Source organism: Caretta caretta, unplaced genomic scaffold (assembly GCF_965140235.1).
Source record: "Caretta caretta isolate rCarCar2 unplaced genomic scaffold, rCarCar1.hap1 Scaffold_36, whole genome shotgun sequence".
In the NCBI taxonomy this organism is placed as follows: domain Eukaryota; kingdom Metazoa; phylum Chordata; order Testudines; family Cheloniidae; genus Caretta; species Caretta caretta.
In genome coordinates this window covers 1-25,531 of record NW_027439750.1, presented here as the reverse complement: position 1 = coordinate 25,531, position 25,531 = coordinate 1, and the positions used below count along the sequence as shown (strand labels likewise).

Genomic DNA, 25,531 nt, shown 5'->3' with positions numbered 1-25,531 from the left:
CCAGACAGCGCCACACCTCCCGTCAGCCCCCGCGCCCGCTCCCCATTGGCCCGTGACCAGGCAGCGCCACACCTCCCGTCAGCCCCCGCGCCCGCTCCCCATTGCCCCGTGACCAGGCAGCGCCACACCTCCCGTCAGCCCCCGCGCCCGCTCCCCATTGCCCCGTGACCAGGCAGCGCCACACCTCCCGTCAGCCCCCGCGCCCGCTCCCCATTGGCCCGTGACCAGGCAGCGCCACACCTCCCGTCAGCCCCCGCGCCCGCTCCCCATTGGCCCGTTCCCAGGCATCGCCACACCTCCCGTCAGCCCCCGCGCCCGCTCCCCATTGCCCCGTGACCAGGCAGCGCCACACCTCCCGTCAGCCCCGCGCTACGGTGGCCGGACAGGCTCAGGAGGCGGGAAAGACGCGGCGAGGCGATGGCTGCGGAGCGGGAGATGCGGGACTTCACTCGCGGGCTCTTCCAGGGCAGCCCGGACCTCAGGTGCCCCCAGGCCCGGACTCCTGGGCTCTCGAGGGGTCCGGTGGGGGGGAGCAAAGGATTGTGGGAGCCCGGACTCCTGGGTTCTCGAGGGGTCCGGTGGGGGGGAGCAAAGGATTGTGGGAGCCTGGACACCTGGGTTCTCGAGGGGTCTGGTGGGGGGGGAGCAAAGGATTGTGGGAGCCCGGACACCTGGGTTCTCGAGGGGTCTGGTGGGGGGGGAGCAAAGGATTGTGGGAGCCCGGACACCTGGGTTCTCGAGGGGTCTGGTGGGGGGGGAGCAAAGGATTGTGGGAGCCTGGACACCTGGGTTCTCGAGGGGTCTGGTGGGGGGGAGCAAAGGATTATGGGAGCCTGGACACCTGGGTTCTCGAGGGGTCTGGTGGGGGGGGAGCAAAGGATTGTGGGAGCCCGGACACCTGGGTTCTCTAGGAGTCTGGTGGGGGGGGAGCAAAGGATTGTGGGAGCCCGGACAGCTGGGTTCTCTAGGGACCTGGTTGGGGGGGGAGCAAAGGATTGTGGGAGCCCGGACAGCTGGGTCTCTGGGTGGGAAGGGGTTCAGTGGGTTAGAGCAGGGGACCAGGACCCCGGACTCCTGGGTTCTCTAACCCCCGTCTGCCCTGTGCCTGCAGCGTGCTGACGCTGGCCATGGTGCGGAGGAAGTACCTGGCGCACGTGGGCCGCGGGAGCCTGGTGCGGGAGGAGAAGGAGCTGCTGAAGCAGCTGGTGGAGAAGGAGCTGCTGAGAATGCAGGTGAGGGGGGGTCGGCAAGGGGGGCTCGGCGGCGGTGGGTTCCTGTATAACCTCATTGGCCTTTCCTAGCAGCTGGATGATTCCAGCTCCGACGCGGGGTCCCCGCACCCCGAGAACGCCCGGGACGTCCCTGAAGCCGGGGCTGAGAAGCGACCCCGCAGCGGCTCCAACTCGTCGGGGGGAGGCCCCAAGGACACGGCAAGAAAGAAACAGCGACTGGATCAGGGTTCTGGTGAGCAGGTGCCCCCCCCCCGCCCCGGAGGGGCCACGTCCCAGCGCCGGGCGGGGGGTCCCCGTGTGCCCAGCCCCCGCCCCGGAGGGGCCACGTCCCAGCGCCGGGCGGGGGGTCCCCGTGTGCCCAGCCCCCACCCCGGAGGGGCCACGTCCCAGCACCGGGTGGGGGGGTCTCCGTGTGTCCCAGTGCTCAATTAACCCCTTGTCTCCCGTCTGGTTTCCAGAGGCCAGTTCTGATGGGGAGGATTCTGGGATTGATTCGAGGAAGCCAAAACTGGCTGCTGCCCAGGGGGATGCTGGGAAATCCGGGCACACAGGATCATGGGAGGACAAGGGGGACTCTGGAGCAGAGGAGACACCCGAGCGGGGTGGCACTGGCAGAGAGAGCGACTCCGAGTGGGCAGCCGGGAGCGAGGGAATGAAGCAGCCCCCGAGGAGAACAGAGGGCGCCAAGGCGCAGGACCGGCCGGGGAAGAAGCGAGCGAGAGAGGCAGAGCGGAGGGGTGACTGTGGGGAGCAGGAGGGGAAAGCGAACGGGGGGATCACAGCTCAGAGGGAGGAGGAATCGGGGAGCGAATCAGCAGTGGAGGAGGAGGAGTGTAAGCGGCAGAAGCAGACAGGGAAGACGGGAACGAGGAAGGCCAAGCGGAGGAGTGATAGCGAGGAGGAGGGGGACAGCAAGAAGAAGGGGCGGATGAAGGCTTGGGGGAAGGAAGTGGGGAGCGACTCCGAGGTGGAAGAGAAGGAGTGTCAGAGTAGAAAAGGGGCAGGGAAGAAGGGAACAAGGAAGGCAGGGAGATGGAGTGATAGTGAGGAGGAAGAGAAAAAGGAGAAGATAACAAAGTCTCAGAGAGAGGAGGAGTCAGGGAGTGAGGAGGAGAGTAGGGGCCGGAAGCCGGCAGGGAAGAGGGGAGCAAAGAAGGCCGAGCGGAGGAGCGATAGCGAGGCTGAGGAAGTGGGGAGCAGGAAGAGGGGCAGGGTGAAGGCTCAGAAGGGGGAGGAATCGGGGAGTGAGGAAGAGGAGGGTAGGAGCCAGAAGTCATCAGGGAAGAAGAGAACGAAGAAGGCCGAGTGGAGGAGCAATAGCGAGGCTGAGGAAGTGGGGAGCAGGAAGAGGGGCAGGGTGAAGGCTCAGAAGGGGGAGGAATCGGGGAGCGAGGAAGAGGAGGGTAGGAGCCGGAAGTCGGCAGGGAAGAAGGGAACGAAGAAGGCCGAGTGGAGGAGCGATAGCGAGGCTGAGGAAGTGGGGAGCAGGAAGAGGGGCAGGGTGAAGGCTCAGAAGGGGGAGGAATCGGGGAGCGAGGAAGAGGAGGGTAGGAGCCGGAAGTCGGCAGGGAGGAAGGGAGCGAAGAAGGTGGAGCTGGAGAGGAAGAAGAGGAGGATGAAGGCCCAGAGTGAGGAGGAATCGGGGAGCGAGGAGGAGGAGGAGAGCAGGAAGGAGACGGGGAGGAAGGGAAGGGGGAAGGCCGAGCGGGGCAGCGAGAGCGAGGAAGAGGAGCGTAAGCCGAGGCTGAAGGCTGAGGAGGAGGGGAAGGCGAGGCAGAGGGGCAGCTCCGAGACAGACGAAGACTCTTCCTCCTCCTCCGCGCAGGATGAGAACAACAGCCCCAACCCAGGCTCCCGGCGCAAGAAGGGAAAGGTGAGGTGGGGGATGGGACCCAGGAGTCCGGGGCGGCTCCCCTAGGGGGTGTGCAGTGCCCCCAGAGCCCGTGGGACCCAGGCGTGGAGGGCGGTTTCCTGCAGCGCCCCCAGAGCCTGGGGTGGGGGTGGGACCCAGGCGTCCAGGGTGGCTCCCCAGCGGCACCTCCAAAGCGGGATTACTAACTGCCACTGCACTGAACCAATTTTTATCTCCCGGCAAAATTGTTTTAACTGTCCTGAGAGAGGAAACAGGAACCGACACTTGAGGAAATGGCATTTTTCTCCTACTGCAAATTATTTAAAGTCAATTAAAGGAACGAAGACCTTGAACTGAAATTGTTTTTTCCAGTGGGAAATGGGTTTAAAATTCCCCAAAGCACCAAGAAATAGCGAAATGAAATTCTGGTTCCATGAATTATTTTTACCATGAAAAACGTGTCTGCCAACGGGGGGGAGGACTGAGGCTGGAGATCGCCCTAAAAACACTGGCTGTCTCCAGGAAAACAATAATACAAAAGTGAAAAGTTGGAACGTTAAATTTTATTGCATGAATTTTCTTTCTTTCTTTCTTTTGTGTGGACAGGGGGTTTTAAAGCTGGAGAAAGGGAACAGGAAATTGAGAACTGAAATTTCTCTACATTTTTTTCCCCAGTGGAAAATTTGTTTTAAAATCCGGGAGAAAGGAGCTGGGGTAGCGCTCAATGCGTTTCCTTTTCTCCTGGCAAGTTAGTTTTAAAAGTCGGGGGAAATGAAAAAAAACCTGGTAGATGAAACTTTACTGTGTGAAGTTTTGTCCCCATTCCCCCCCCCCCCCCCCCCCGTGGAAATTTTTTGTAGACCGAGAAAAGGAAAAGAGAAACTGAGCACTGAAATTTTGCTGTTTGAATCTCACTTGCCCCCCAGGTGGAAAAATTGTTTTAAAATGCCGGGGGGAGGAATTCTGAACAGAAATTGCACTAAAAAGTTTTATAACATTTTTTCCCAGCAGAAATTATTTTTTCAAGTTACAAAACTGGACGCTGGGAAATGAAGTTTTGCTACATTCTTTCCCTTTCCAATGGGGAAAACTGGTTTAAAATTCGGGTCACAGAAATTGCTCAGTGAAATCATGCCACGTGATCTTTGTTTCTCCTAAAAATTACTTGAAAAGGGGGGAAGGAAGTGAACTGAATTGCGACTCCAGGTTTCTCCGGGTGGAAATTTGCTTTCCAAGCTGGAGGAAAAGGCAACAAGAAATGAGGACCGAACATGGCACTGGGTGGATTTCTTTTCCGGGGGGGGAATGGTTGTAAAGGGGGAGAAGAAATGGCGAAGTGGAGGTTTACTGCAGGAATTGCTGTTTTATCCCATGGAAACTTTCGCCTTTTTAAAAAGCGAAAAAGGAGTCGGGCTGAGGAAAGCCACCAAGAGCCGAAACTTTCCGACGGTAATTTCCTCTTTCCAGTGGAAGGGGTCGGAGAGTGGCGGGAAGTGAGAACAAACCACCCAACCCGCCGCTTTTAAAGGAACCTTTTGGCCCTGTTTGATTTCCCCGCGCTGCGGAGAGGTGGGAACAGGCCCCGCCCCCTTGGGGGCTGCCCCTAACCTGTCCCCGCCCCCCAGGCGCCGGGCCCGGCGGAGGAGCACCCGGCGGTACGGCGGCTGAAGCGCTGCATCCTGGCCTGTGGCGTGCGGCGGAACTACGGGAAGCTGCTGGCCGGGTGTCGCTCCGTCAAGCAGCGGGTCGGGGTCCTGCGCCGGGAGCTGGAGGCCATTGGGCTGCAGGGTGAGTGGGGGGGCTTGGGGCGGGGGCAGGGAGATGGATGGGGATGGAGGGGGCGGGCAGGGTGGGGATCAAGGAGCGGATGGGGGGCAGACAGGGTGGGGGGGTTGGAGATGGGGCAAGGAGGGAGGGTTGGGGGTACAGGGAAGGGGGACTGAGGTGAGGCAGAAGAAACGGGGCCCCTGGACTGAGTTGGGGGGAGGGAGCTGGGAGGGGCCGGGCTGGGTGGCTCCCCAGGAGAGCCCCCCCCCCGTTGTAACCCCCGCTCCCCCCAGGGAACCCCTCTCTGGAGCGGTGCCGGGCGCTGCGGCTGCACCGGGAGGAGGCAGCCGAGTTGGCAGCACTGGACGTGGGGAACATCATCGTCTCTGACGGTGAGGGGGGCAGCCAGGAGGGGGATGTGGGGGCGGAGGGGGAGGCCGGAGGGGGATGTGAGGGCGGGGGGCAGAGGGGGAGGTGGGCAGGGGAGGGGGATGTGGGGGCGGGGGGCAGAGGGGGATGTGGGGGCGGAGGGGGAGGCTGGCGGGGGCGGAGGGGGATGTGAGGGCGGGGGGCAGAGGGGGAGGCGGGCAGGGGAGGGGGGCAGCCGGGAGGGGGATGTGGGGGTGGAGGGGGAGGCTGGCGGGGGCGGGGGGCAGCCAGGAGGGGGATGTGGGGGCGGGGGGCAGAGGGGGAGGCGGGCAGGGGAGGGGGATGTGGGGCTGGAGGGGGGAGGCTGGCAGGCAGGAGAGGAGACATGGGGGCAGAGGGGGGAGAAGAGACGGGGCTGCCGGGCAGCAATCCAGAGGTGCAGTTGGGAGTGGAAGAGGGGCTGGGGGGCTCGATCCAGGGGTGGGGTTGGGGGGTGGATCCCACAGGCGGGAGATGGGGCTGGGGGTTGGGGCTAAGGGGGATGGATCCAGAGGAGGGGGCGGGGGAATGTGGGGCTGGGGATTGGGGGGGACGGGACCCCATCTGGAGCTGACCCCCCTTTACCCCCCCACAGGCCGCCCCCGGCGCCGCAACATCTGGAGTCTGTACAGCACCCCCCCGGCCGTCCCCCCAGCTGCCCCCCCAGACGCCGACGGGGGCCCCCCATCCCGGTGCCCCACTGACTGGTCCAGCCTCCGCGGCGTGATCAGCAGTGACGGGGAGAGCGACTGAGGCGGGGGGCGGCACCTGGGTATAACACCCTCCCCCCACCCGCTGTGGGGCTGGGAGTTGGGGCTCGCCCCTGCCGTTCCCTGCTTGGAAGGGCCTGTTGTTTGGGGGGGGCATATTGGGGAGGGCTCCCCATTGGAAGGGGTAGGATCAGGGGAGCAAATCCGTCTCCCATTCCCCACTTGGTAGGGGGCAGGTGTGGGGCTCTGGGGCCAATTTAGGGTGAACACGAGACAGAAATTGGGGGGTAACCCCTGGTGTCTGTCACTTTCTGGGCTGAGCCCACCCAACACCCCAAAACTGGAGGTTGGGGGACCCCTGAGCCACTAGAGGGGCTCCCTGCAGAGCTGGGAGGCAGCTGTCTGTCCCCAGGGGAACCAGAGGTGACCCCAAAACATTACCACAGGGGCCCCTCAATGAAGGATGCTGGGGCAGGGGGCTGGATGTGTCCTGTCTTGGGGGGCACCCCCTAGATCTATAGCCTGGGGGCAATTCCCCCTCCCCATTGTCCCTAAACCCCCCCAGTTGTAAATGTCTTTGTTTTATGGGAGTTTTTTATATTATAAAATAAAGTGAATTTTGTAATTTAAGGGGTGAGCGAGCAAGTGCCCCCTAGACCCCCCCACTGCAGCCAGTGCCCCCCCAAACCTTCCACTGTGGCGAGTGCCCCCCAACCTCCCCCAGCCCCCCCACTGCAGCTGACTGCCTCCAGCTGGTTTAATTCAAAGGTTAATTTTTATTAATGAGCGCTCTCCGCTCGTTAAGTCGGTACAAACCCTGGGTAAGGAATATAGACCTTTGGCGCTATGTACAGAGCTATACAGGGGCTGAGAGCAGATGCCCCCCCCCCACTAATGCCCCCGGGGGGGCAGCAGTTTCGATCTCGTCTCTCTGGGGGGCAGAGAAGGAGTTTGCAGGGGGATGTGACTTGGAAGGCGGCGAGTTGGGTGTTTGTGGTAGGCCCTGGGGGGGGGAGGGGGGGGTCACACAATGCGGGGGGGGGCTTTTATGCTCAGTGACTCTCCCCCCCCCCTTTAAACACACGCCCACCCCCCGCACACACACACACAGTCTCTGAGGTTAGAAAATGCCCCTTTGTGGGACATCTGCCCCCAAGTCCCTCCTCCAGGGGCAAATGCAGCCAACGGTGCCCCTCCGGTGCTCAGTCTGCCCCGGCGGGGCAGGTAGACGGGTCCCGGGGCGCCCGCCCCGCCTATCTGTAGCTCCAGAGGGGCACCAGGCCGCGGGTCTCGCTCTCGTAGACGTCGGGCAGCGGGCCGAGGGGCGAGGGCACCATGCGCACGGTGTTCTTGCCGAAGAGCTGCTGCTCGTAGGCGATGAGCTGGCGCCAGAAGCCGGCGTTGGGCCGCACCACGGGCCGCCGGCTCCGCACCCACTGGTGGGCGTCCAGCAGGCTGAGGCGGTGGTACTTCATCAGGTAGGCGATGCAGAGCGAGGCCGAGCGGCTCACGCCCGCCACGCAGTGCACCAGGGTGCGCCCATTGCGCTTGCCCGTCTGGTGGATGCGGTCGGCCACCGAGTCGAAGTAGAGGGCCAGGGGGGCGTGGGGCAGGTCGGCCACCGGCACCTTGACGTAGTCGATCTCGGGCCAGTTGGCGTTGGGGAGCTCCATGGTGGCGTTGACCACGCAGGTCACCGCCCGGGCCCGCACCAGCTGCCGGTTGGCGGCCGCGTTGCCGCTGCAGAGGTAGAGGCAGGGCGAGATCTGGGCGATGCCCCCCAGCGCCGGGACCGCCCCAGCCCCGGGGGCCGGCTTCGCCGCGGGGGGGGGGGCTGCGCCGGAAGAACCCGGGCGTCCGGAAATTCATGGTGGAGGCCTCGGCGTACATGGGGGACAGCTGGGGGGAGAGAAAGGGGGGGCGTTCAGGGGGGGGCTCTGTGCCCCCCACAGCCAGGGCCTGCCCGGGGGCGGAGACCCCCTGGAGGGCACAGGCCCCAGCTCCACCCCACCCCCATCCACCTGTGTTCCCGCCCCCCCTGGGGCAGGTACCAGGCCCCACCGGTCTCCATCCCTTCACATTCCCCTGGGGCTGGGGGAGGCAGAGTCCGAACGTTCCCGAGTCAGCCCCCCCAGATTTCTCCAATGCGGGGGGGGGGGGGGGATACACGAGAGCGGACGATCCTGCGCCACCCACCGCCGGACGCCTGGGTCCTCCCCCAAATCCCGAGGCGAGAGCCCTCCCCACCCCCTCGCCCTGGCTCCGCCCCAGACGCCCCCGCTGTGGGGATGCAGGGAAGAAGTAGGGCGGGATCTTCGGGGGAGGGGGGCACAGTCCTGTCCCCCCCCCCCCCGGCCGGGGCATCCTACCTACCTCCGCATGGCCCAGCCGCTCCCCGCGTGGGGCTAGCGGGGCAGCCGGGAGGCCGCCTCCACCCCGCCGCGGAACCCAGGCATCCGAGTCTGGGAGCCGCGGGGGCGGGAGGGGGCTGCAGGGCTGATGCGCAGAAAACGGAGGGGGGAGGGATGGGCCCAGCCCCTTAAAGGGCCAGAGCGCGACTGCCAGCCCCGCCCCCCCCAGCCCTGCCGCTGCCCCCCACTCCCGACCCGCAGCCCCCTGCCCGCCCAGCCCCGCCCCCCCCAGCTCTGCCGCTGCCCCCCCACTCCCGACCCCCTGCCAGCCCCGCCCCCCCAGCCCTGCCGCTGCCCCCCACTCCCGACCCGCAGCCCCCTGCCCGCCCAGCCCCGCCCCCCCAGCTCTGCCGCTGCCCCCCACTCCCGACCCGCAGCCCCCTGCCCGCCCAGCCCCGCCCCCCCAGCCCTGCCGCTGCCCCCCACTCCCGACCCGCAGCCCCCTGCCCGCCCAGCCCCGGCCCCCCCAGCTCTGCCGGTGCCCCTCACTCCCGACCCGCAGCCCCTAGCAGGGGAGGGGGAGGCAGGGAGCTTTTGCATCAAGATCCCAGGCTGACATCACCTCTGTCCCCCCACTTTCGCCAGGGAACCCAGCACCCCCTTTGTCCCTGCACCCCAACAATTCCCTGCCCCCAGAATCCACCTGATCCCAATTCCCCCTGCACCTCATCCCATGCATCCCCCTTTCCACCCCCCACAATCTCCCCACATGCCCTCCTCCGTCACACCCTCAAATCTCCCACCCCCCAAAATCCTGTGCCCCTCCTACCACCAGGGCCCTGTCACCCCAAACATTACCCCACTAGCCTGCCCCCCAATTCACCCCATCCCCTCTACTGACCCTGCCCCACTTCAGACCCAGCCTCCCCTCTGGGAGAATTGGGGTGCCTCTGCCCCCCCACCACATTACTTCAGGCTGTGGGGCTCCCCCTTACCTGGCGCTTGCCTGCTTCCACTAAACTGCTCTCTGTGGGGGGAAATGCCCCGGCCCCACAGCAGGGGGAGGATCCCCGGCAGTCAGGGGGAGGAAAAGGGGGTGCAGCAAACGGGGGCCCCTTTCGCTCCTCTCCCCGCCCAGCTCTGTGCTTCACCCCGTCGGGCCGCTCGCCCAGCGCAGCCTTCACTCCGGCCCAGGGCCCTATATACGCTGGGGCCCCCCCGGCCCCGGCTGCGTTGGAGGTAACAATGGGTTGCCATGGTAACAGGATGCGGGGGCGCAGGGGGGACTGTGCGTCAGCTGCTGACACAGAAAGGAGAAGGGGGGGCAGCTTCCGGGTTCCCCGATGCCTCCAGCCGCCCCTGGCCCCTCCAGGGGGCACCGGCCCCACCTGGCCACAGGGTGGCACTGGCTGGCTCGGGGGCAGGGGGCCTGTGCTGGAGGGGGGGCCACCGGCCCAGGTGGCAGCAGGTTGAAGTCTCTCTCCACCCCCTCATCAGCCCCCATCCTGAACCCCACAGGGAGTCACGAAGCTGCCGGTCCCCCCACACCCAGCGCGGCCGCAGGGGGGCACGTGAGTCACCAGGCTCCTAGGGAGAGACTACTGCCGGATGGGAGTGAGGGGCGCCAGCATGGCTCGGGGGGCGGGGCAGAGGGCTGCGGGTCGGGAGTGAGGGGCACTGGCAGAGTGGCGGGGGGCAGGGCTGGGCTGGCAGGGGGCTGCGGGTCAGGAGTGAGGGTCACCGGCAGGGCTGGGGATCAGGGTTGGGCTAGCAGGGGGCTGCGGGTCGGGAGTGAGGGGCACCGGCAGGGCTGGGGGTGTTCAGGGCTGGGCTGGCAGGGGGCTGCGGGTCGGGAGTGAGGGGCACCGGCAGGGCTGGGGGGGTTCAGGGCTGGGCTGGCAGGGGGCTGCGGGTCGGGAGTGAGGGGCACCGGCAGGGCTGGGGGGGTTCAGGGCTGGGCTGGCAGGGGGCTGCGGGTCGGGAGTGAGGGGCACCGGCAGGGCTGGGGGGGTTCAGGGCTGGGCTGGCAGGGGGCTGCGGGTCGGGAGTGAGGGGCACCGGCAGGGCTGGGGGGCAGGGTTGGGCTGGCAGGGGGCTGCGGGTCGGGAGTGAGGGGCACCGGCAGGGCTGGAGGGCAGGGCTGGGCTAGCAGGGGCTGCGGGTCGGGAGTGAGGGGCACCAGCAGAGTGGGGGGGGGCGGGGCTGGGCTAGCAGGGGCTGCGGGTCGGGAATGAGGGGCACCGGCAGGGCTGGGGGGCAGGGTTGGGCTGGCAGGGGGCTGCAGGTCAGGAGTGAGGGGCACCGGCAGGGCTGGGGGGCAGGGTTGGGCTAGCAGGGGGCTGCAGGTCAGGAGTGAGGGGCACCAGCAGAGTGGGGGGGGGGGGCAGGGCTGGGCTAGCAGGGGCTGCGGGTCGGGAGTGAGGGGCACCGGCAGAGCTGGGTGGACCCAGGTGTCCGGAGGGCGAAGAACGGCTCTGGATAAAGGCAGTGGGTGAGGGCAGGGTCTGCCGGGTTTTGTCTCTGTTCCCCACTTGGGGGTCCTGGTTTGGGGGTCAGGAGGGCAGCGTCTTCTCCTCCTTGCGGCCCCCAATCTGCCGACTGGCTCGGGCGGAGTCTTGAGGACAATCTGCCCCCGGGGGGCAGGACGGCCCCTCTGTGCAGTGGGAACCTGGGGAACTCACCACCACAAGGCACGCTGTAGCAAAGGGCCCAGCACGCCTCAACTCAGGATTGCAGCCTAGAGGGATCACGACCCCCCCTTCCGTCCTGCTCCCCACCAACTGCTCCGACCCTGCCCCCCGCATTGCCTCTGGTTGTTTCGAGGGCCCCTCCCCGCTTGCCCAGCTGCTGGGATGAAGGGGGTGGTTGGGGCAGGTCTGGGCTCTGAGCCGCTGCCCCACCCACCCCACATCACAGACACACACACCCCCCCGGACATGAGCACCTTGGGGCAGGAGGTCTCAGGCAAGGGGGGAGGCATTTCCTGGGGAGGCACCGCCCCTCACTGCCAGCATCCTGCCCTGGTTGGACAATGAGACACAGAGCCCTGCCTCTGAAAAGGGGCCACTTCCTGTGAGGAAATGACCCAGCAGGGAATGACAAAACAAGAATTCACACCTTCTCCTGGGAGGAACAGCCTGCTGGCAAAGGCGGTCCCATGTCCTGCCCCTGTGGCAATACAGGAAGTCCCGCCTCCTCCTGCGTGGAACAGCCTGTGGGCAACGAAGTCCCACCGCCTGCCTCGATAGCAATACAGGAAGTCCCACCTCCAGCCCTGATGACAATACAGCACGTCCTTACCTCTCACAGCAGAATACCAGGGTCCACACACCCTTGAATAGTGGGCGTAACAGGAAGTCCCGCCTCCTGGAGGAACAGGATCCTGCCGACTGAGTGCCCAGGATGGCCATATCTGCAAAACACTCCTGAGCCATGGGGCCCCTGCCCCAGCCCTCGGGAAGGCCCGACTCACAGACACACACACACCCGTGTCAGAGGTCCCAGCCAGGCCCTCAGGGAGACCATCCTGGGGTAGGAATTTCCCCTGCTGCCCCACCTGCAGGATCTCCCAAGGTGGTGTTTAGGTAGGGCCTCCAAATGGTAGAGAGCCCCACCCTCTTTAAGGACAGAGTGTCTCGCACTAGGGGGCCCAGCTTGAGGCCTCGGCTCAGCATGAACCAGGCAGAAGAAAGGAGACGCCAGAGGGCAAGAAACACATTTATTGCAGCAGAAACACTGGACAGACCCTTCCCCCGCCCCCAGTTCCCCTCCCCCCCCTTCCTCCCCCAGGCTGTAGGTTCTGCCCCCTCCGGGCAACACAGGGGGACATTTCCTGCTTCCCCAGCCCCTGGTGGGGGCGGAGCCATAGGTGTGATGGAGGCAGCTGTGCTGAGATCCTGACAGCCGTGGGGCCCATTCCCCTGCCCTGGGGCCGGAGAGGAGCCGGCGCCCTTTGAAGGGAAAGGCCCCGTGCCCCACTGGCTGACCCCACTAGTCCGTCACTGTTTTCCCTCCCGCATCTCAGTCCCCTGAGCTGGTATCTGGGCTGGAGCGTCCTTGGTGCAGCCGGATCCCAGCGCCAGCCCAGAGGATGCTGGGAAGGGGGCAGGGCCCCACACCTGCCAGCCCCACCCCGGGGGTCAGTACTTGCGCTGGTGCAGGAAGAGCCCCGAGGGGCGCTGTGGGGATGGCGCCTCCTCCCGGTCCAGCTGGAAGAGGTCGCGGCCCGTGCGCAGGATCTGCTCCTCCAGCTTCTTGTGCCGCTTCATGTCCGACAACACCTTGTCCAGCCGGGCCTCGCGCTTCTGGCTGCGCGAGCCGCCTGGGGGGGAGGGCGGCATCAGGACCCCAGGGTCTATCCCAGCTCAGGGAGCGGAGGGCGGTCTAGGGGGTTAGAGCTGGGGGGCTAGGAGCCAGGACTCCTGGGTTCTAGCCACGGTTCTGGGAGGGGAGTGGGGGCTGGGAGCCTCCCAGCTCTGTTCGTACCTGGTGTTCTCCTGCGATCAATCAGGGAGCTCTTGGGCGTCAGAGGCTCATCGTCAAAGTCAAACTCAGTCGGGACCTGGGGCCTGGAGCACAGAGAGCGGAGGGGGTTAAAGACCCAATAGAGGGGGAGGGGCAGCCCCAGACGCTCAGCCCCCTGCCCTGCCTTGCCCAGTTAGTGCCCCTCAATGCCAACCCGCAGCCCCCTGCTAGCCCAGCCCTCCACTCACTTTTCCTCCTCCTCCTCTTCGCTCTCGGGCTGCCCATCAGACCTCTCCTCCTCCTCGCTGTCGGGCTCGGGGGTGGGGGCCCTGCGGGGCAGGATCTCGGCCTGGAGTGGCAGGGCGCCCTCGGCAGCGATCTGCTCGTAGAGGCGTCTGATCTCCTCGGGCGGCGGCATCCAGGCCTCTGGGGCCTCCAGCTCCTCGTCGCTGCAGGGGACACACCACCCAGCCTCCTCCCCCTGCCCCCGCTCCTCCACCTCTTCCGGCGCCGGCCCGTCCTCTCCCGCTGAAGCCGGCACTGGCTCCAGGGCATCCTCCACCGCCAGGGACTGCATCCCAGAGGTCACCTCGCCCTCCTCCACTGTTGTGGCCTCCATGGCGGGACGGGGCCAGGCTGCAAGGAGAGAACCATGGTTAGAGCATGGCTGGAGACCCTACAATAACAGCCCTGAGCTTAGATGCCAGTCACACCAACGCGGCGGCCATCTTGGGGCTCGCCACCTGCCAGTCACGCCAACGCGGCGGCCATCTTGGGGCTCACGCCAACACGGCGGCCATCTTGGGGCTCACGCCAACACGGCGGCCATCTTGGGGCTCATGCCAATGCGGCGGCCATCTTGCGGCTCACGCCATCCTTGTCATGCCATGGCAGCCATCGTGGCCGTGGCCCCTGATGTTCACGCCAAGGTGGCAGCCTTCTTGGGGCCGCCCCAACTGACCCTGCTGAGGGCTCCGGTCCCCGGCCAGGCCCACACTGGGGCTCCCAAGGGAAGCTGGGGGGAGGGGGGGGTCACATCCCAGCCACTGGCTGACAAGCAACCCAGGCCCCCGCCGCCATTTTGTGAAGCCTCTTGCTCAGGGCCCACCACTGCGCGTGCGCCACCCGCGCCATACCACGCGCATGAGCGACGGGGCCCGTACTGCGCCCCTCTCAGAGCGTCTTCGCCTCACTGCGCATGCGCCTCGTTCCAGTCGGCGCGGTCGCGCGCACAGCTCAGCGGTCTCGTCTTTGTCTTTCTTTAGTGCGCATGCACCACACCGCTCCCCCCCCCGCTGTTTGCGCATGCGCTCTTTATACTCACCATTCAAGTGCGGAGGCACTACTGTCTCAGTACGCATGCGCCACTGCTATGCTCTCCCCGACTTCAGCTCGGTTCCAACTTCCGCTCCCAGCCGCGGCGCGTGCGCCCGCCCCATCCCGCGCTCCTGATTGGTCGGCGTGACCGAAGGGGCGGGGCTAGCGCCCAATGCAAAAGGACTGGAGTCTGAACCGGACCCGAAGGAGAACTGGGGCTGGAGGCGGAGTCGGGGAGTGGGAGGGGCCGGTGGGAGGAGTCTGTGGCGGGTAGGAGGAGTCTGGGGCAGGGGTGGTGGGCGGAGCCTGGGGTGGGTAGGAGGAGCCTGGGGACAGGGTGGTGGGCGGAGCCTGGGGTGGGTGGGAGGAGCCTGTTGCTGGTAGGAGGAGTCTGGGGACGGGGCGGTGGGAGGAGTCTGTGATGGGTAGGAGGAGTCTGGGGATGGGGTGGTGGGCGGAGCCTGAGGTGGGTGGGAGGAGTTAGGGGAGGAGGGTGGATGGGAGGAGTTTGGGGATGGGGTGGTGGGAGGAGCCTGGGATGGGTGAGAGGAGGGTGGGTGGGAGGAGCCTGGGGTGGATGGGAGGAGTTAGGGGGGAGGGTGTGGGGGAGGGGTGGATGGGAGGAGTCTGGGGCAGGTGGGAGGAGTCTGGGGAGGGGATGGTGGGGGCACTCTGGGAGGAAGCAGAGGGGGGAGGATCCTGGAGCAAGGCATGCTGCTGGAGGAGGCAGGTCATGGTGGAGGGAGAAGAGGTTGGGGTTTGGGAGGGTCCTGGGCAGCCCCGTCCCTACCAATTATGGGGCCCTAAGCAGCCGAGCACCTGCTCCCCCCCACAGAGGGTCTGGGCTGCGCTCAAGGCCTGTGGAGGCAGGCGCGTTGGGGGGCCCCATAGGCCCAGAGCAGCCGGGGGGGTTAGTGGGGGGCCTGGTGCCAGCAGCAGGAAGCGGAACGACCTGGCCCCAGCCTGCTCCGCTCCCCCCGCCCCCGCCGTGTCCCTTGGGGGGAGGGCTCCGCCCCCTCCCGCCCCGCACTCACCGGCGCTGGGAAGCGGAGCAACGCAGCGGGGAGCCAGAGGAGTGGAGTGGGCTGAGGCTGGGTTGCACTGCTTCCTGCCACTGCCGGTGAGTGTGGGGGTAGGCCTGACCCCTGCTGCCAGCGCCAGGCCCCCTCACTAATCCCCTGGGCTGCGTCTGTTGCTGGGGGAGGGGGCTTGGGAGAAGGGGTGGAAAGTGGGGGCGGGAAGAGGCGGGGCAGGGGTGGAGGGAGTTGTCCTGGGCCCCGCACCCACCTAGAAACGTCCCTGCGCCTTGCAGGGGGCGCACCCCACAAGGGAGCCAGCTGGAGGATGGTACTGGCTGCCAGCACTGCCGCATATGAAGCACGCAGCTCTGTAGGGCACCATGAAATTTGGGGCAATTTGGTGCCCCAAATTCTGTGGTGCCCTATGCACCTGCATATTCTGCATATGTCTAAGGACGGCCCTGGTCCTGGGGGCAGAGTGCAGTGGGGAGCTGGGTGGAAGAGGTAGGAGTCACAGGGGGCCCTCCGCAGAGATGGGGGGCTGCCTGGAAATAGAGGGTTTATGCGGGGACCCTTGTCGGGCAGTGCACAGTGGGGGGGGGGACGACAGGGAGACACTGGTGTCGCTGTCTCTCACTCCCCCCTCCCCGACAGCCGGCCCATCCTCCCAGCAGGCACTGGGCCATCTGATGTATTCCTTCTGTGAGCCCAGCCCAGGCACCGGAAACGTGGTAATTGGGGTGGAATACAAGGGCCCTAAAGTCAGAGGTGTTAACCCGACCCTGTCCAGCATTGAACGGGGGGTGGAGTTTGGCATACAGAGACCTCAGCATGCCAGGGGCCGCGGCAAACACCCGCTCCTCAGCCTTTCAACCTTCTGTTACAGGTACAGAAAAGAAGGCAAAACTGTTGAAGCCTTTGAGGTGAAATATTACAGCAGCTTTAGTTTTAACAACATCCCCGGTTCCCTCTGACTTTGGTTGTGAGGAGTCTTTAGAAAATAAAATCCCACCTTGACATGACCACCTTCACCAGACGAGGACATTCCCGCAGAGACGTACATTGCGTCATGGAACAAGCCACCCAGCTACCCCAAGAAAACCTGCTGCAATACAGAAATAAAAGCCCTGGAACCGCACACCCCCAATTGTCACCTAGCACCTTACCCTGGAACCCACACAGGATATCATCAAACAACTGCAGCCCATACTCGATGGGGATTCCATCTGAAAAATCTTTCCTGAGTTCCCTTTTTGGCCTTCAAACAACCCCCTGCCCCCTCTCCAAGCTCATCAGAAGCAAGCTCCTGAGAGGTGAAACCAGAAATCGGTGGGCTCTCGAGTGAACTCACACAGGAAAATGATAAAAGACAAAAACACCACATCACGGTGAACAATTGTCACAGAATGATCACTCCATATCTGACTTCTCCATCCTTGTCCTGAAAGGAAACCTGCACAAAACCTTCAAAATATAGCCTGGGAGCTTAAATTCATAACTCAACCTGACACCAAAAACCATGGACTCAGTAGAGACACTGGATTTATGGCTCATTACAACAATATGTAACCCACAAACCCTCCTTTGTCCTCGGACTGCAGAAGCCTTAGCTGCCCACCTCACTTTGAGTGGTCTCTTGTAACATGTGCTCCTTGTGCTAAACGATCCACTCTGCCTTCTATTTAGCTGTGACCCTCAGAGTACCTTTCTCAGCCCTGAAGACGAGCTCTGTGGAGCTCAAAAGCTCGTGTCTCTCACCAACAGAAGTTGATCCAATAATGGATATTACTTCACCCACCTTGTGGGCTGGTCTGCACTGGAAATATACATCGGTATAGTTACATCTCTCAGGGTTGTGAAAAATCCACACCCTGGAGCAATGCAGTTATCCCAACCTAACCCCCAGTGCAAGCAGTACTAGGTCGATGGAAGAATTCCATCTCGGAGAGGTGAATTATGCACCGATGCAGCATTTTAGGTGTACACTTACCCTCAGTCTTTACATGGCAACAACTGTTCTTTTGGGGGCAAAGGGACGCAGTCAAAATGAGTTGGAGCTGCAGTTGCTGTTGCTGTTAAAATCCGATCCCATTTCCTCCGAGACAAGACAAACAAAAGGAGAGACAGGAACAGCAAAGACAGAGGACACAGCTTCTGGTTATTATGAGAAACATGGGTCCAGCCCCTGGTGTGACCAGCCACGCTGAGACCTGGAAAACTTGGGCCAGTATCGAGCTGTGCAGAACAGTGGTTTAGCTGCCTCTCTGGTCACAGGCTCAGAGCTGGGTTGCAAGATATAGTCTTGGCCAACTAAGCCAAAAGGGAGAGAGACAGGATGGTGAAAAAATAAGGTGGGGAAGGAAAAGGACATGTGGTGCGGGGGAAGGTGAAAAGGGTGAGTGACACAGAGGGGTGACAAAGTCTCCCACCCCAGGGGGTGGTTAGGATTTACCCAAAGCAGGTGGAGGTGGCTACATCATCTGGGTCCCTGTCTGGGCTAGTCTGGTCATGACATCCCTCAGGATCAAGACAGTGAAGGCTTAGCAGAGTGATGGTGGATGCTGGGGTCCCAGGGGACAGTGAGGGTGGCAGTCATGATGGTGACACTTGTTCCTTTCTGTTCTGATTTTCAGTCGGCCAACATTGCTGCCGTTCTCCCCACAAAGTCTCTTTGAGGCCCTAAAAGGGAGTGGTGGCTGGAATGGCCAATCCCCTCATTATTTTGTTCACCCATTTGGCCAAGTTTCCAATCATTGATTTCCAGTTTCCCATTTCTTTTGTTCACAGGCATGATCTGAATACAGTTCTGGAGTTAGATCGGGAGGGACAAGAAAAGCAAAAACAGATTTTGTTTGGACTAATACAGTCTGTCACCCTTTGGCACCTTTGCCCATCATCATTTGCTGTTGTAGGTTACTGTGACATCTCATGAACGTTCACTCCCTTCTCAATTGTGGTCTCTATTAGATAAAAACAAACCTTCGTTAATCAGTTTGGTTAATGGATTTCCCCATACCACCATCCTTGGGGCTCTTTGAATTCTGATGGCTTAACTACACAAAAGGACTCGAGCTACATTTGATTGTAGAGAATTGTATTAACTATCCTTAAGAGCAACATATAGGGATAAGAAGGCAAAAATACCAGCAGTATAGTTTTGCTAACAAACTAGAAAATTGGCCTATACGATAATGGGCCTATCCAAGTTTCAGGAATCACATAACAACTGCAATAGAAAAGAACACTTATTCACTCAACATCTGTTCTGGGAAGGTGACTTTGTCCAGGTGATCAACCCCAGTGTTGCTAACACAGAGGAAAAAATAATCCAAAGGTAAAACGTAAGACAGTCTGGGCAATTATTTACATCTTAATTCATCAAAGTCTCCTTTGCAATGGATCTATACCAGTCAACCCTTTTAACCTAGTTCTCCAGGAGTTATATGAGCCCCCGAATCTGCTTAACACTATCTAACTTGAACTCCTACGTTTAGGCTTGGAAGGATTCGATTTTTATTGGTCAATGTCAGTAAATGTCGATTTCACCACACGCGCCAACCGACGAAGCAGTATTTCCGTCAAGTAATCATCTAAATGAACAGTGAGGCAAAGTAGGAAAAATGCTGCTTGTGAACTTCCTAGTTTGATGTCAGGCTACTGACTTTGTATATTTTGGCACATGATGTTAACAATTAGTTTGTTCGTGGTTATAAAGCTTTCACCTTTTCATCTCAATGCCTGCTGTCATTAAATCATTATTGTCTGACTGCCAATAATTTCCCACAACTGTGAACATTTAAAGAGATTTAAAAAATTAAAATGTTTAAAAACAAACTTCAATATTAACAGTCAACTTTATTTATACAAAATCTGCCTCCCTTCCTATATTTATGTTGGATGCATGGACTGAGTTCCAAAGGCCACACGCTTTGTTCTTGTGTTATGTCTGTAGACACCTAGACCTTGAAAAGCAGCATGAAATGATTAATTGTGGTAGACACATGCACAGTCCTTCACAATCTTAAATAACAGTACATTGTTTAGTTACTGTATAACGGGGTTCAAAAAAGAATTAGATAACTTGGGGGGAGGGATAGCTCAGTGGTTTGAGCATTGGCCTGCTAAACCCAGGGTTGTGAGTTCAATCCTTGAGGGGGCCATTTAGGGATCTGGGGCAAAAATTGGGGATTGGCCCTGCTTTGAGCAGGGGGTTGGACTAGATGACCTCCTGAGGTCCCTTCCAACCCTGATATTCTATGATTCTATGAACTTCATGGAGGGTGTGTCCATCAGTGGCGGTTAGCCAAGATGGTCAGGGATTCAAACCCATGCTCTGGGTGTCTCTAAACCTCTGACTGCCCGAAGTTGGGACTGGGTGACAGGGGATGGATCACTCGATGAATTACCCTGTTCTGTCCATTCCCTCTGCAGCATCTGGCATCAGCCGCTGTCAGAAGACAGGATACTGGGCTAGATGGACCGTTGGTCTGACCCAGTACAGCTGCTCTTATGTAGTTTTAAACTACTTTACAACAACCTTGCCAAGAACTAGTTATGTAGCAAGGACACACACTGTAACCCTGTCACAGTCTTCAAAGCACACACACCCTTCCCTACTAATTAGCTACCCAGCTTCAGGAAGTGGTCACTTGACTCATTTGGGTCGACATCCAAGAGAAAGTCTGCGTGTTACTTATCACCAGCTCCTTGTTCAGCCGTCAGTGCAGTTACTGTTCACAGCAGGAGGGACACTGCAAACACAGGTGAAGGGAAGGACGGGCCAAATATAGCCTTCTCCCTGTGTGCTGGCGGGCAACTTGAATTGCTGGAAGATGGAAGAAACAGTTAAAGGGGCCTGCCCAAGATGTCTCCAGGAGGACTCCCAGGGGGCCAGCCCAGGATCTCAGCTCTTCTTCCTTCCAGGTGTCTTGATGTTCAGGAAGCAACACGCTGAAGGAAACTGGTTGTTTAATACCATTTCCACTGCCGGGGGGGCGACTTGGGTCCTCTTTCGGAGCGGCTGGTGTGGACCAATCAGAAGGTGACTCATACTCCCACCAAAGATTTGAATCATCCAACCAAAATGTGAGTCATTCCTGCCCTGCATCCAGGCAAAGGACGATGCATCACCTTTGAGTTCATGTGACTGGAACTGGAATTTTCCTGTCTCTATAAGTGCAAAATGCCGTATCACACCAGCTTGTGGAAGACAAGACAGGCCAGAGTTGTTGTACAGCCATCTTGGGACTGATGTTGAACTCTGGCCGGCTTGCTTCAGGCAGCACCGTATCGCTCCAAGTCACTTTCCTTGGGCCCCTCTGCAGTGTGTCCCTTGGCCAGCTTTGCACACAATGCTTACTCGAGTTGCAGTTTCTTCATCGATGCTCTGCGTGCTACTGAAATGTCCAATTTACTGTTCACGTCATTGATCCAACGTCCCGCCACAGCCTTTTCAACTTGTTTTAAAGTCCATCCTACAATGCAAAGTCACTCCAACAACTGCTGTTCTCCAGTGGGCTAGAACAGATGTTTAAATCTTCCATTTCTGGTCTCCTCATCTAACCAACGGTGCCAGGTCCTTTGTGCCTACAGCTAAGCTGTGTCTGTGCGTTACTGATCAAACAGTCACATTTCTGATAATTCAACTCTGTGATCAACTTCATTTCCTTTTATTTACTGCCTCTTTCAATACAACTTTATTTCATTAACGTGGTAGCTGAACGAATATTTTCAATCAGGCTTACGCTTACCTCTTCACTTTTTCACTACACTAAAATAAGTCGATATCAGGGGCCCCATTGCTTTCCTGGACAGAATGACACAGGAGCTAAACCCTGTCATGCAAGTTTTTATCACTTACAATGGGCTTCCTTTTTGTAGCTACAACAACCATTCATCAACCTAGATGATTTTGCTACTACTGCCTCTGGCAACGTAATATAGCTTCTTAATATTTAATATCCATATTTCAGTTCATTCATTCACAGGCAGGGTGTTAACTCTTCAGGTCTGATTCAGTATTAAGGAGACCTCAGGATCTATCAGCTTGACTGCCTTTATTAAATCATTAGTTAATTAGCACATAAGAGTATAACTATCAACACTGCAGCGGATGACATGTCCTTTCCTAATTCTGCCATTGGCTATGGTTTTGATCATTTTACAGCAGCACTGTCTACAGTTTCAGTCTCAATACTTCCTCTTTTTCACAGCCTACCTGTGTATTTGTAGCCCATTTTCTAATATTCCACTAGATTTCCAGTTACACAACTCAGTTGTCTGGGGTTTATTTAGGGCTGGAATATCCAAATTTTGCTAACCCAAGTGTCTGATACTTATTGTTAAAAATCATAGCACTTGCTAAGCAGGTCTTATCTGTTCTGCTAAATCTTCACACTAGCTTTCTCCTTCTTAACATGACTGTTTGTCACATTATGGGTACGCTTCCTCACAGCCAAGCCAATAGGCCTTAGAAAAGTGCTTGAAAAGTCTGGCCTTGAAGTAAGCATGGAAGGATGCAATTTTTTATCAATGTCAGTAAACATCGATTCCACCGAACACACACACCGATGACAAAATATTTCCACTGATAATCAAACTTTATAGACAGGCAAAATAAGAACAATGCTTCTTGAGAATTAGCGTTGATTAAAGGCAAGTTACTCTCTACATTTTGACATACGATGTTGAGAATTTATTAGAGTCCCAGCTTAATGTGTGTAAAACATGGTGTAATGCCAGTGTTAGGAGAGCTGGAGAAGGGACGCCATGAGCCTTTATTTGGATGTGGTGCTGTGACGGAGTAGTGAGTAGGGAGTATTAACCTGGTAATGTTGCATGGGAGTTTTAGTAGTTTACTATCTGCATTAATACTAGATGGTGATGGGAAATAAGGGTGTGACTTCACTGAGGGATGATTCTTGACGGCCAGCACATAAAGGATGGTGGCTGCCCTTCCTAACCTGAGCCCAGGAGGGGGTTGGGGCCAGGTGACACCTTCTGCCTGGGAAATTGGACAAAGGCTGGAGGAGGGGCCAGGGGTGGGGCTGGGTGAGACGGCTGAAGGGGGTTTCAGTTTGGAGCTGGCCTGGGCTCCCACCCCTTAAGATGGACCTGACTGAGGAGTCCTGTTTTCTGTATCTACAAGCTCTGTTTTGGACTGTGTTCCTGTCGTCTAATAAACCTGTGTTACTGGCTGGCTGAGAGTCACGGTGACTCGCAGGAAGTGTGCGGTGCAGGGCCCGGACTCCCACACACTCCATGACAATTGGTGGATAGTACTTCCTGCAGTAAGTGACTGGGGAGCAGTAAAATGAAGGGGAATTAATGAGGACCAGGCGTGCTGAAGGCTCAGAGGGGAGCGGTTTCAGGAGGCAGAGGAGCTACACTTAACTCCTGGGAGTGTGTGACCAGCGAGAAGGATTGTTGCAGTAACGGGGTCCCCCTGCGGACTGCAGTGAGCGGTTCCAGGGGCAGAGGAATCTGCGGCTTGACCCTGGAAGAGAGGTGGTGACCTGGAGAAGGGCTGGCACACTAGGGGTTCTCCCTGGAAACCGTGGGCTGCTGAGAGCACACAGGCCTGCGAGTCCGCACCAACTTGGGAAGAGCGGGAAGATGTATAACCAGCTCCTTAAGAGGGACTGTGTAGAGCTGTGCAAGCCGAGGGGGCTTCGCAGAGGGAAGGTCACCAAAGCACAGCTGATTGCCCAGCTGGAGGAGGAGGATTGCTTGGAGGAGCTGATCCCTGCCCCAGAGGGAAGCAGCCTGGCAGATGCAGTGCCAGGACAGGTGTCTGTCCCGGCTGGGAGGGGTCAGACTGCTGCCGAGGGCATTCCGAGGCCCCTCCTACATATGGCTAGGGGAGGGGCTGGAAGGAGCCTGGTGAACCCCAGGCACACCGTGACCCCCGCGGCCAGCAGGGGATCATCACAGTGGAGCCCCCCATTGCTGGAGCTGAGGCAGCTGGAATGGGAGAGGGAGATAAACTGAAAGAGTTGGAGGCTCTGGAAAAGCAGCGGCAGCGTGAGCTGGAGTTGGCGAGGCTGAGGAGCAGAGAGCCCCCTGCTGCAGTGAGTGAGGGGGGATCCAGGACTGCATGGAGCTTTGATAACTGCATCCTGTCCCAGTTTAAGAAAGGGGAGGACATAGATGAATTCCTGATTGCCTTTGACAAGGCCCGTGAGCTGCACAGGATTTCTCACCCCCTTACTGGACCCCCAAAGCCGTGGGGATGTACAGCCGAATGGAAGGGGTGGAGGCAGGGTACTATGAACTGTTCAAAAAGGTCCTGCTATGCAAGTTTGGGATGACTCCCAAGGCATATCAGAAAAAGTTTCGGAGTCAGCGTAAAACCCCTGAGGACACATATCTGGAACTGATCCTCCGAATGGAGGAATATGTCCACAAGTGGGCAGATGGGGCCCAGACTAAGGAGGACATGATTAAACTGATTGTACTGGAGCACCTGTATGAACATTGCCCATCCGACCTGAGGATATGGTTGGTGGACAAAAAGCCAGAGGACCTACAGAGCGCAAGGCAGATGGCCAATGCGTTTGTGGACAGCCAGTCATGGGGTGGACAGGAGGAGTCCCAAAGGAATAAGCCCACCACGGTGCAGAGAGAGAGTCATCCTGGGACCCCCCAAAGGGGGAATGTGAAGAACCGCCTCTCCAGGGGAACAACCGGCACCAGGACCAACCGCCCATCTCAAGGGAACCAACAGAACTTGAATTGTTATTACTGTAGCCAGAGAGGCCACATATGGACCCACTGCCCCAAGCTCAAGGACAGACTGAGCAAATCGAACCCTCACAGGGTTAACTGGGTAGGGACCCAGCTGAAGGAGGGGCAGGCTTCCCAGGCAGTGGGGGCTGGCAGCTTATCAGCTGCTCAGGAGGAAAGAGTTTCCCAGACCAGCTCCTCTGGAGAGTTGGATGCTCCAGACTCAGGGTTCTCGGTTCACAGGGTGGGCGCGGGGCTGTCCCTGCGGAGCAAGTGCCTTGTTCCCCTGGAGTTGGGTGGGAGGAAGGTCAATGGATACTGGGACACGGGCACTGAGGTGACACCGGCCTAGCCTGAGGTGGTGGCCCCAGATCAGGTGGTGCCCAACACCTATCTGACCCTCATGGGTGTGGGTGGGACCCCATTCACGGTGCCCATGGCAAGGGTACATCTGAAATTGGGGACCAAGGAGGGCCCCAAGGATATGGGGGTACCCCATCATTTGCCCACTGAGGTGTTGATGGGGGGTGACCTAGAGCAGTGCTTCTCCAGCTATCTGATGTGGGGGACTGGCAGTTTTTTTTTCCAACGTAGCACTGACCTAGAGGATTGGCCAAGCAACCCCCAGAACACCCTAGTTGTGACCCGTAGCCAGAGCCAGTGAGGGACACTACACCCTGACATCAGGGAGGGTACCTCAGTGGCGGTGCAGGACCCTACCCTGGTGGGGAGGGAGCGCCGAGGGGCATGGCTCAGAGAGGCTGAGGCCTCAGACCCGGCCAGTGAGAGGAAACCGGGCCCCATCCCTTCCCCAGCCGCTGAGTTCCAGGCCGAGTTGAGGAAAGATCCCTCCTTGCAGAAGCTCAGGGACCTGGCTGACCTCAGTGCGGGACGGACCATGAGGAGAGGCTGCCAGGAGAGGTTCCTGTGGGAGAAGGGGTTCCTGTACCAAGAATGGGCCCCCCAGGGGAAGTGCAGTCCTGTGGGATCAGGAGGCAGCTGGTGGTCCCCCAGAAGTATCGCCGCAAGCTCCTGTACCTGGCCCATGACATCCCCCTCTCAGGACACCAGGGAATCCGGCGCACCCGGCAGAGGTTGCTACAGAACTTTTAATGGCCCTGGGTCTTTACCATGCTCCGGCAGTATGGCCGATCCTGCGACCCCCCGTCAGAGGGTGGGGAAGGCCCGGGACAAGGGGAAAGCGGCTTTGAGACCTTTGCCCAACATAGAGGAGCCTTTCCAGAAGGTGGCCATGGACATTGTGGGGCCTCTCAGCACGACGACCCGGTCGGGGAAGAAATACATTCTGGTGGTGGTAGATTTCGCCACCCGCTACCCCGAGGCAGTGCCCTCAGCTTCCATTGAAGCAGACACCGTGGCCGATGCGCTCCTGACCATTTTCAGCCGCATGGGGTTCCCCAAGGACGTCTTGACAGACCAAGGCTCCAACTTCATGTCGGCCCTGCTCCGGTGCTTGTGGGAGAAATGTGGGGTCCGGCACGACTGGGCCTCAGCTTATCACCCCCAGTCCAATGGGCTGGTGGAGAGGTTTAACGGGACGCTAAAGATGATGCTGAAAACCTTTATGAACCTGCACCCGCAGGATTGGGACAAGTACTTACCTCACCTGCTGTTTGTGTACAGGGAGGTACCCCAGGAGTCTACCAGATTTTCGCCTTTCGAACTG

The 25,531-nt window shown here is 59.8% G+C and overlaps 2 protein-coding genes, 1 long non-coding RNA gene and 1 pseudogene across 7 annotated transcripts; 2 read left to right on the top strand and 2 right to left on the bottom strand.

Annotated features, from left to right (window-relative positions):
* The first annotated feature begins 313 nt into the window (after positions 1 to 313).
* Positions 314 to 6,599, top strand: HIRIP3 (HIRA interacting protein 3). 3 transcript variants are annotated; one of them, XM_075124176.1, is made up of 7 exons: positions 320 to 482; positions 1,112 to 1,232; positions 1,305 to 1,464; positions 1,691 to 3,105; positions 4,710 to 4,872; positions 5,145 to 5,243; positions 5,855 to 6,599. In XM_075124176.1, exons 1-7 carry the CDS (start codon positions 418 to 420, stop codon positions 6,010 to 6,012), a joined length of 2,181 nt encoding a protein of 726 aa, XP_074980277.1. In that variant the 5' UTR covers positions 320 to 417; the 3' UTR covers positions 6,013 to 6,599. The 3 variants fall into 3 exon arrangements, with proteins under 3 accessions (XP_074980278.1, XP_074980277.1, XP_074980276.1); XM_075124175.1 differs by having other exon boundaries at positions 1,302 to 1,464; XM_075124177.1 differs by lacking the exons at positions 4,710 to 4,872; positions 5,145 to 5,243; positions 5,855 to 6,599 and adding an exon at positions 4,552 to 4,693 and having other exon boundaries at positions 314 to 482; positions 1,302 to 1,464.
* A 126-nt stretch (positions 6,600 to 6,725) lies between these two features.
* On the bottom strand, positions 6,726 to 7,859 carry LOC142068400 (dual specificity protein phosphatase 14-like; annotated as a pseudogene).
* A 1,746-nt stretch (positions 7,860 to 9,605) lies between these two features.
* LOC125637677 (uncharacterized) lies at positions 9,606 to 18,954 on the top strand. The gene is made up of 2 exons (XR_007357035.2): positions 9,606 to 9,891; positions 16,007 to 18,954. It is a non-coding gene; the product is annotated as an uncharacterized LOC125637677 (long non-coding RNA).
* On the bottom strand, positions 12,025 to 14,250 carry LOC142070513 (PAXIP1-associated glutamate-rich protein 1A-like). Of its 3 annotated transcripts, none has more exons than XM_075124172.1 (4): positions 14,109 to 14,250; positions 13,033 to 13,420; positions 12,806 to 12,888; positions 12,025 to 12,641 (listed from the first exon to the last, which is right to left on the bottom strand). In XM_075124172.1, exons 1-4 carry the CDS (start codon positions 14,143 to 14,145, stop codon positions 12,460 to 12,462), a joined length of 690 nt encoding a protein of 229 aa, XP_074980273.1. In that variant the 5' UTR covers positions 14,146 to 14,250; the 3' UTR covers positions 12,025 to 12,459. The 3 variants fall into 3 exon arrangements, with proteins under 3 accessions (XP_074980273.1, XP_074980275.1, XP_074980274.1); XM_075124174.1 differs by lacking the exon at positions 14,109 to 14,250 and adding an exon at positions 13,921 to 14,071; XM_075124173.1 differs by lacking the exon at positions 14,109 to 14,250 and adding an exon at positions 13,746 to 13,902.
* Positions 18,955 to 25,531: the final 6,577 nt, after the last annotated feature.

What these genes read in the sequence shown, in the direction of transcription:
- HIRIP3 (XM_075124175.1), top strand. Translation starts at nt 418, where the DNA reads ATGGCTGCGGAGCGGGAGATGCGGGACTTCACTCGCGGGCTCTTCCAG. An exon ending in CAGGGCAGCCCGGACCTCAG is followed by an intron (nt 483 to 1,111) that starts GTGCCCCCAGGC and finishes CTGTGCCTGCAG; the next exon opens with CGTGCTGACGCTGGCCATGG. An exon ending in GAACATCATCGTCTCTGACG is followed by an intron (nt 5,244 to 5,854) that starts GTGAGGGGGGCA and finishes ACCCCCCCACAG; the next exon opens with GCCGCCCCCGGCGCCGCAAC.
- LOC142070513 (XM_075124172.1), bottom strand. Translation starts at nt 14,145, where the DNA reads ATGCGTACTGAGACAGTAGTGCCTCCGCACTTGAATG. An exon ending in AGTGCCTCCGCACTTGAATG is followed by an intron (nt 13,421 to 14,108) that starts GTGAGTATAAAG and finishes CTCTCCTTGCAG; the next exon opens with CCTGGCCCCGTCCCGCCATG. An exon ending in GAAGAGGAGGAGGAGGAAAA is followed by an intron (nt 12,889 to 13,032) that starts GTGAGTGGAGGG and finishes TCTGTGCTCCAG; the next exon opens with GCCCCAGGTCCCGACTGAGT.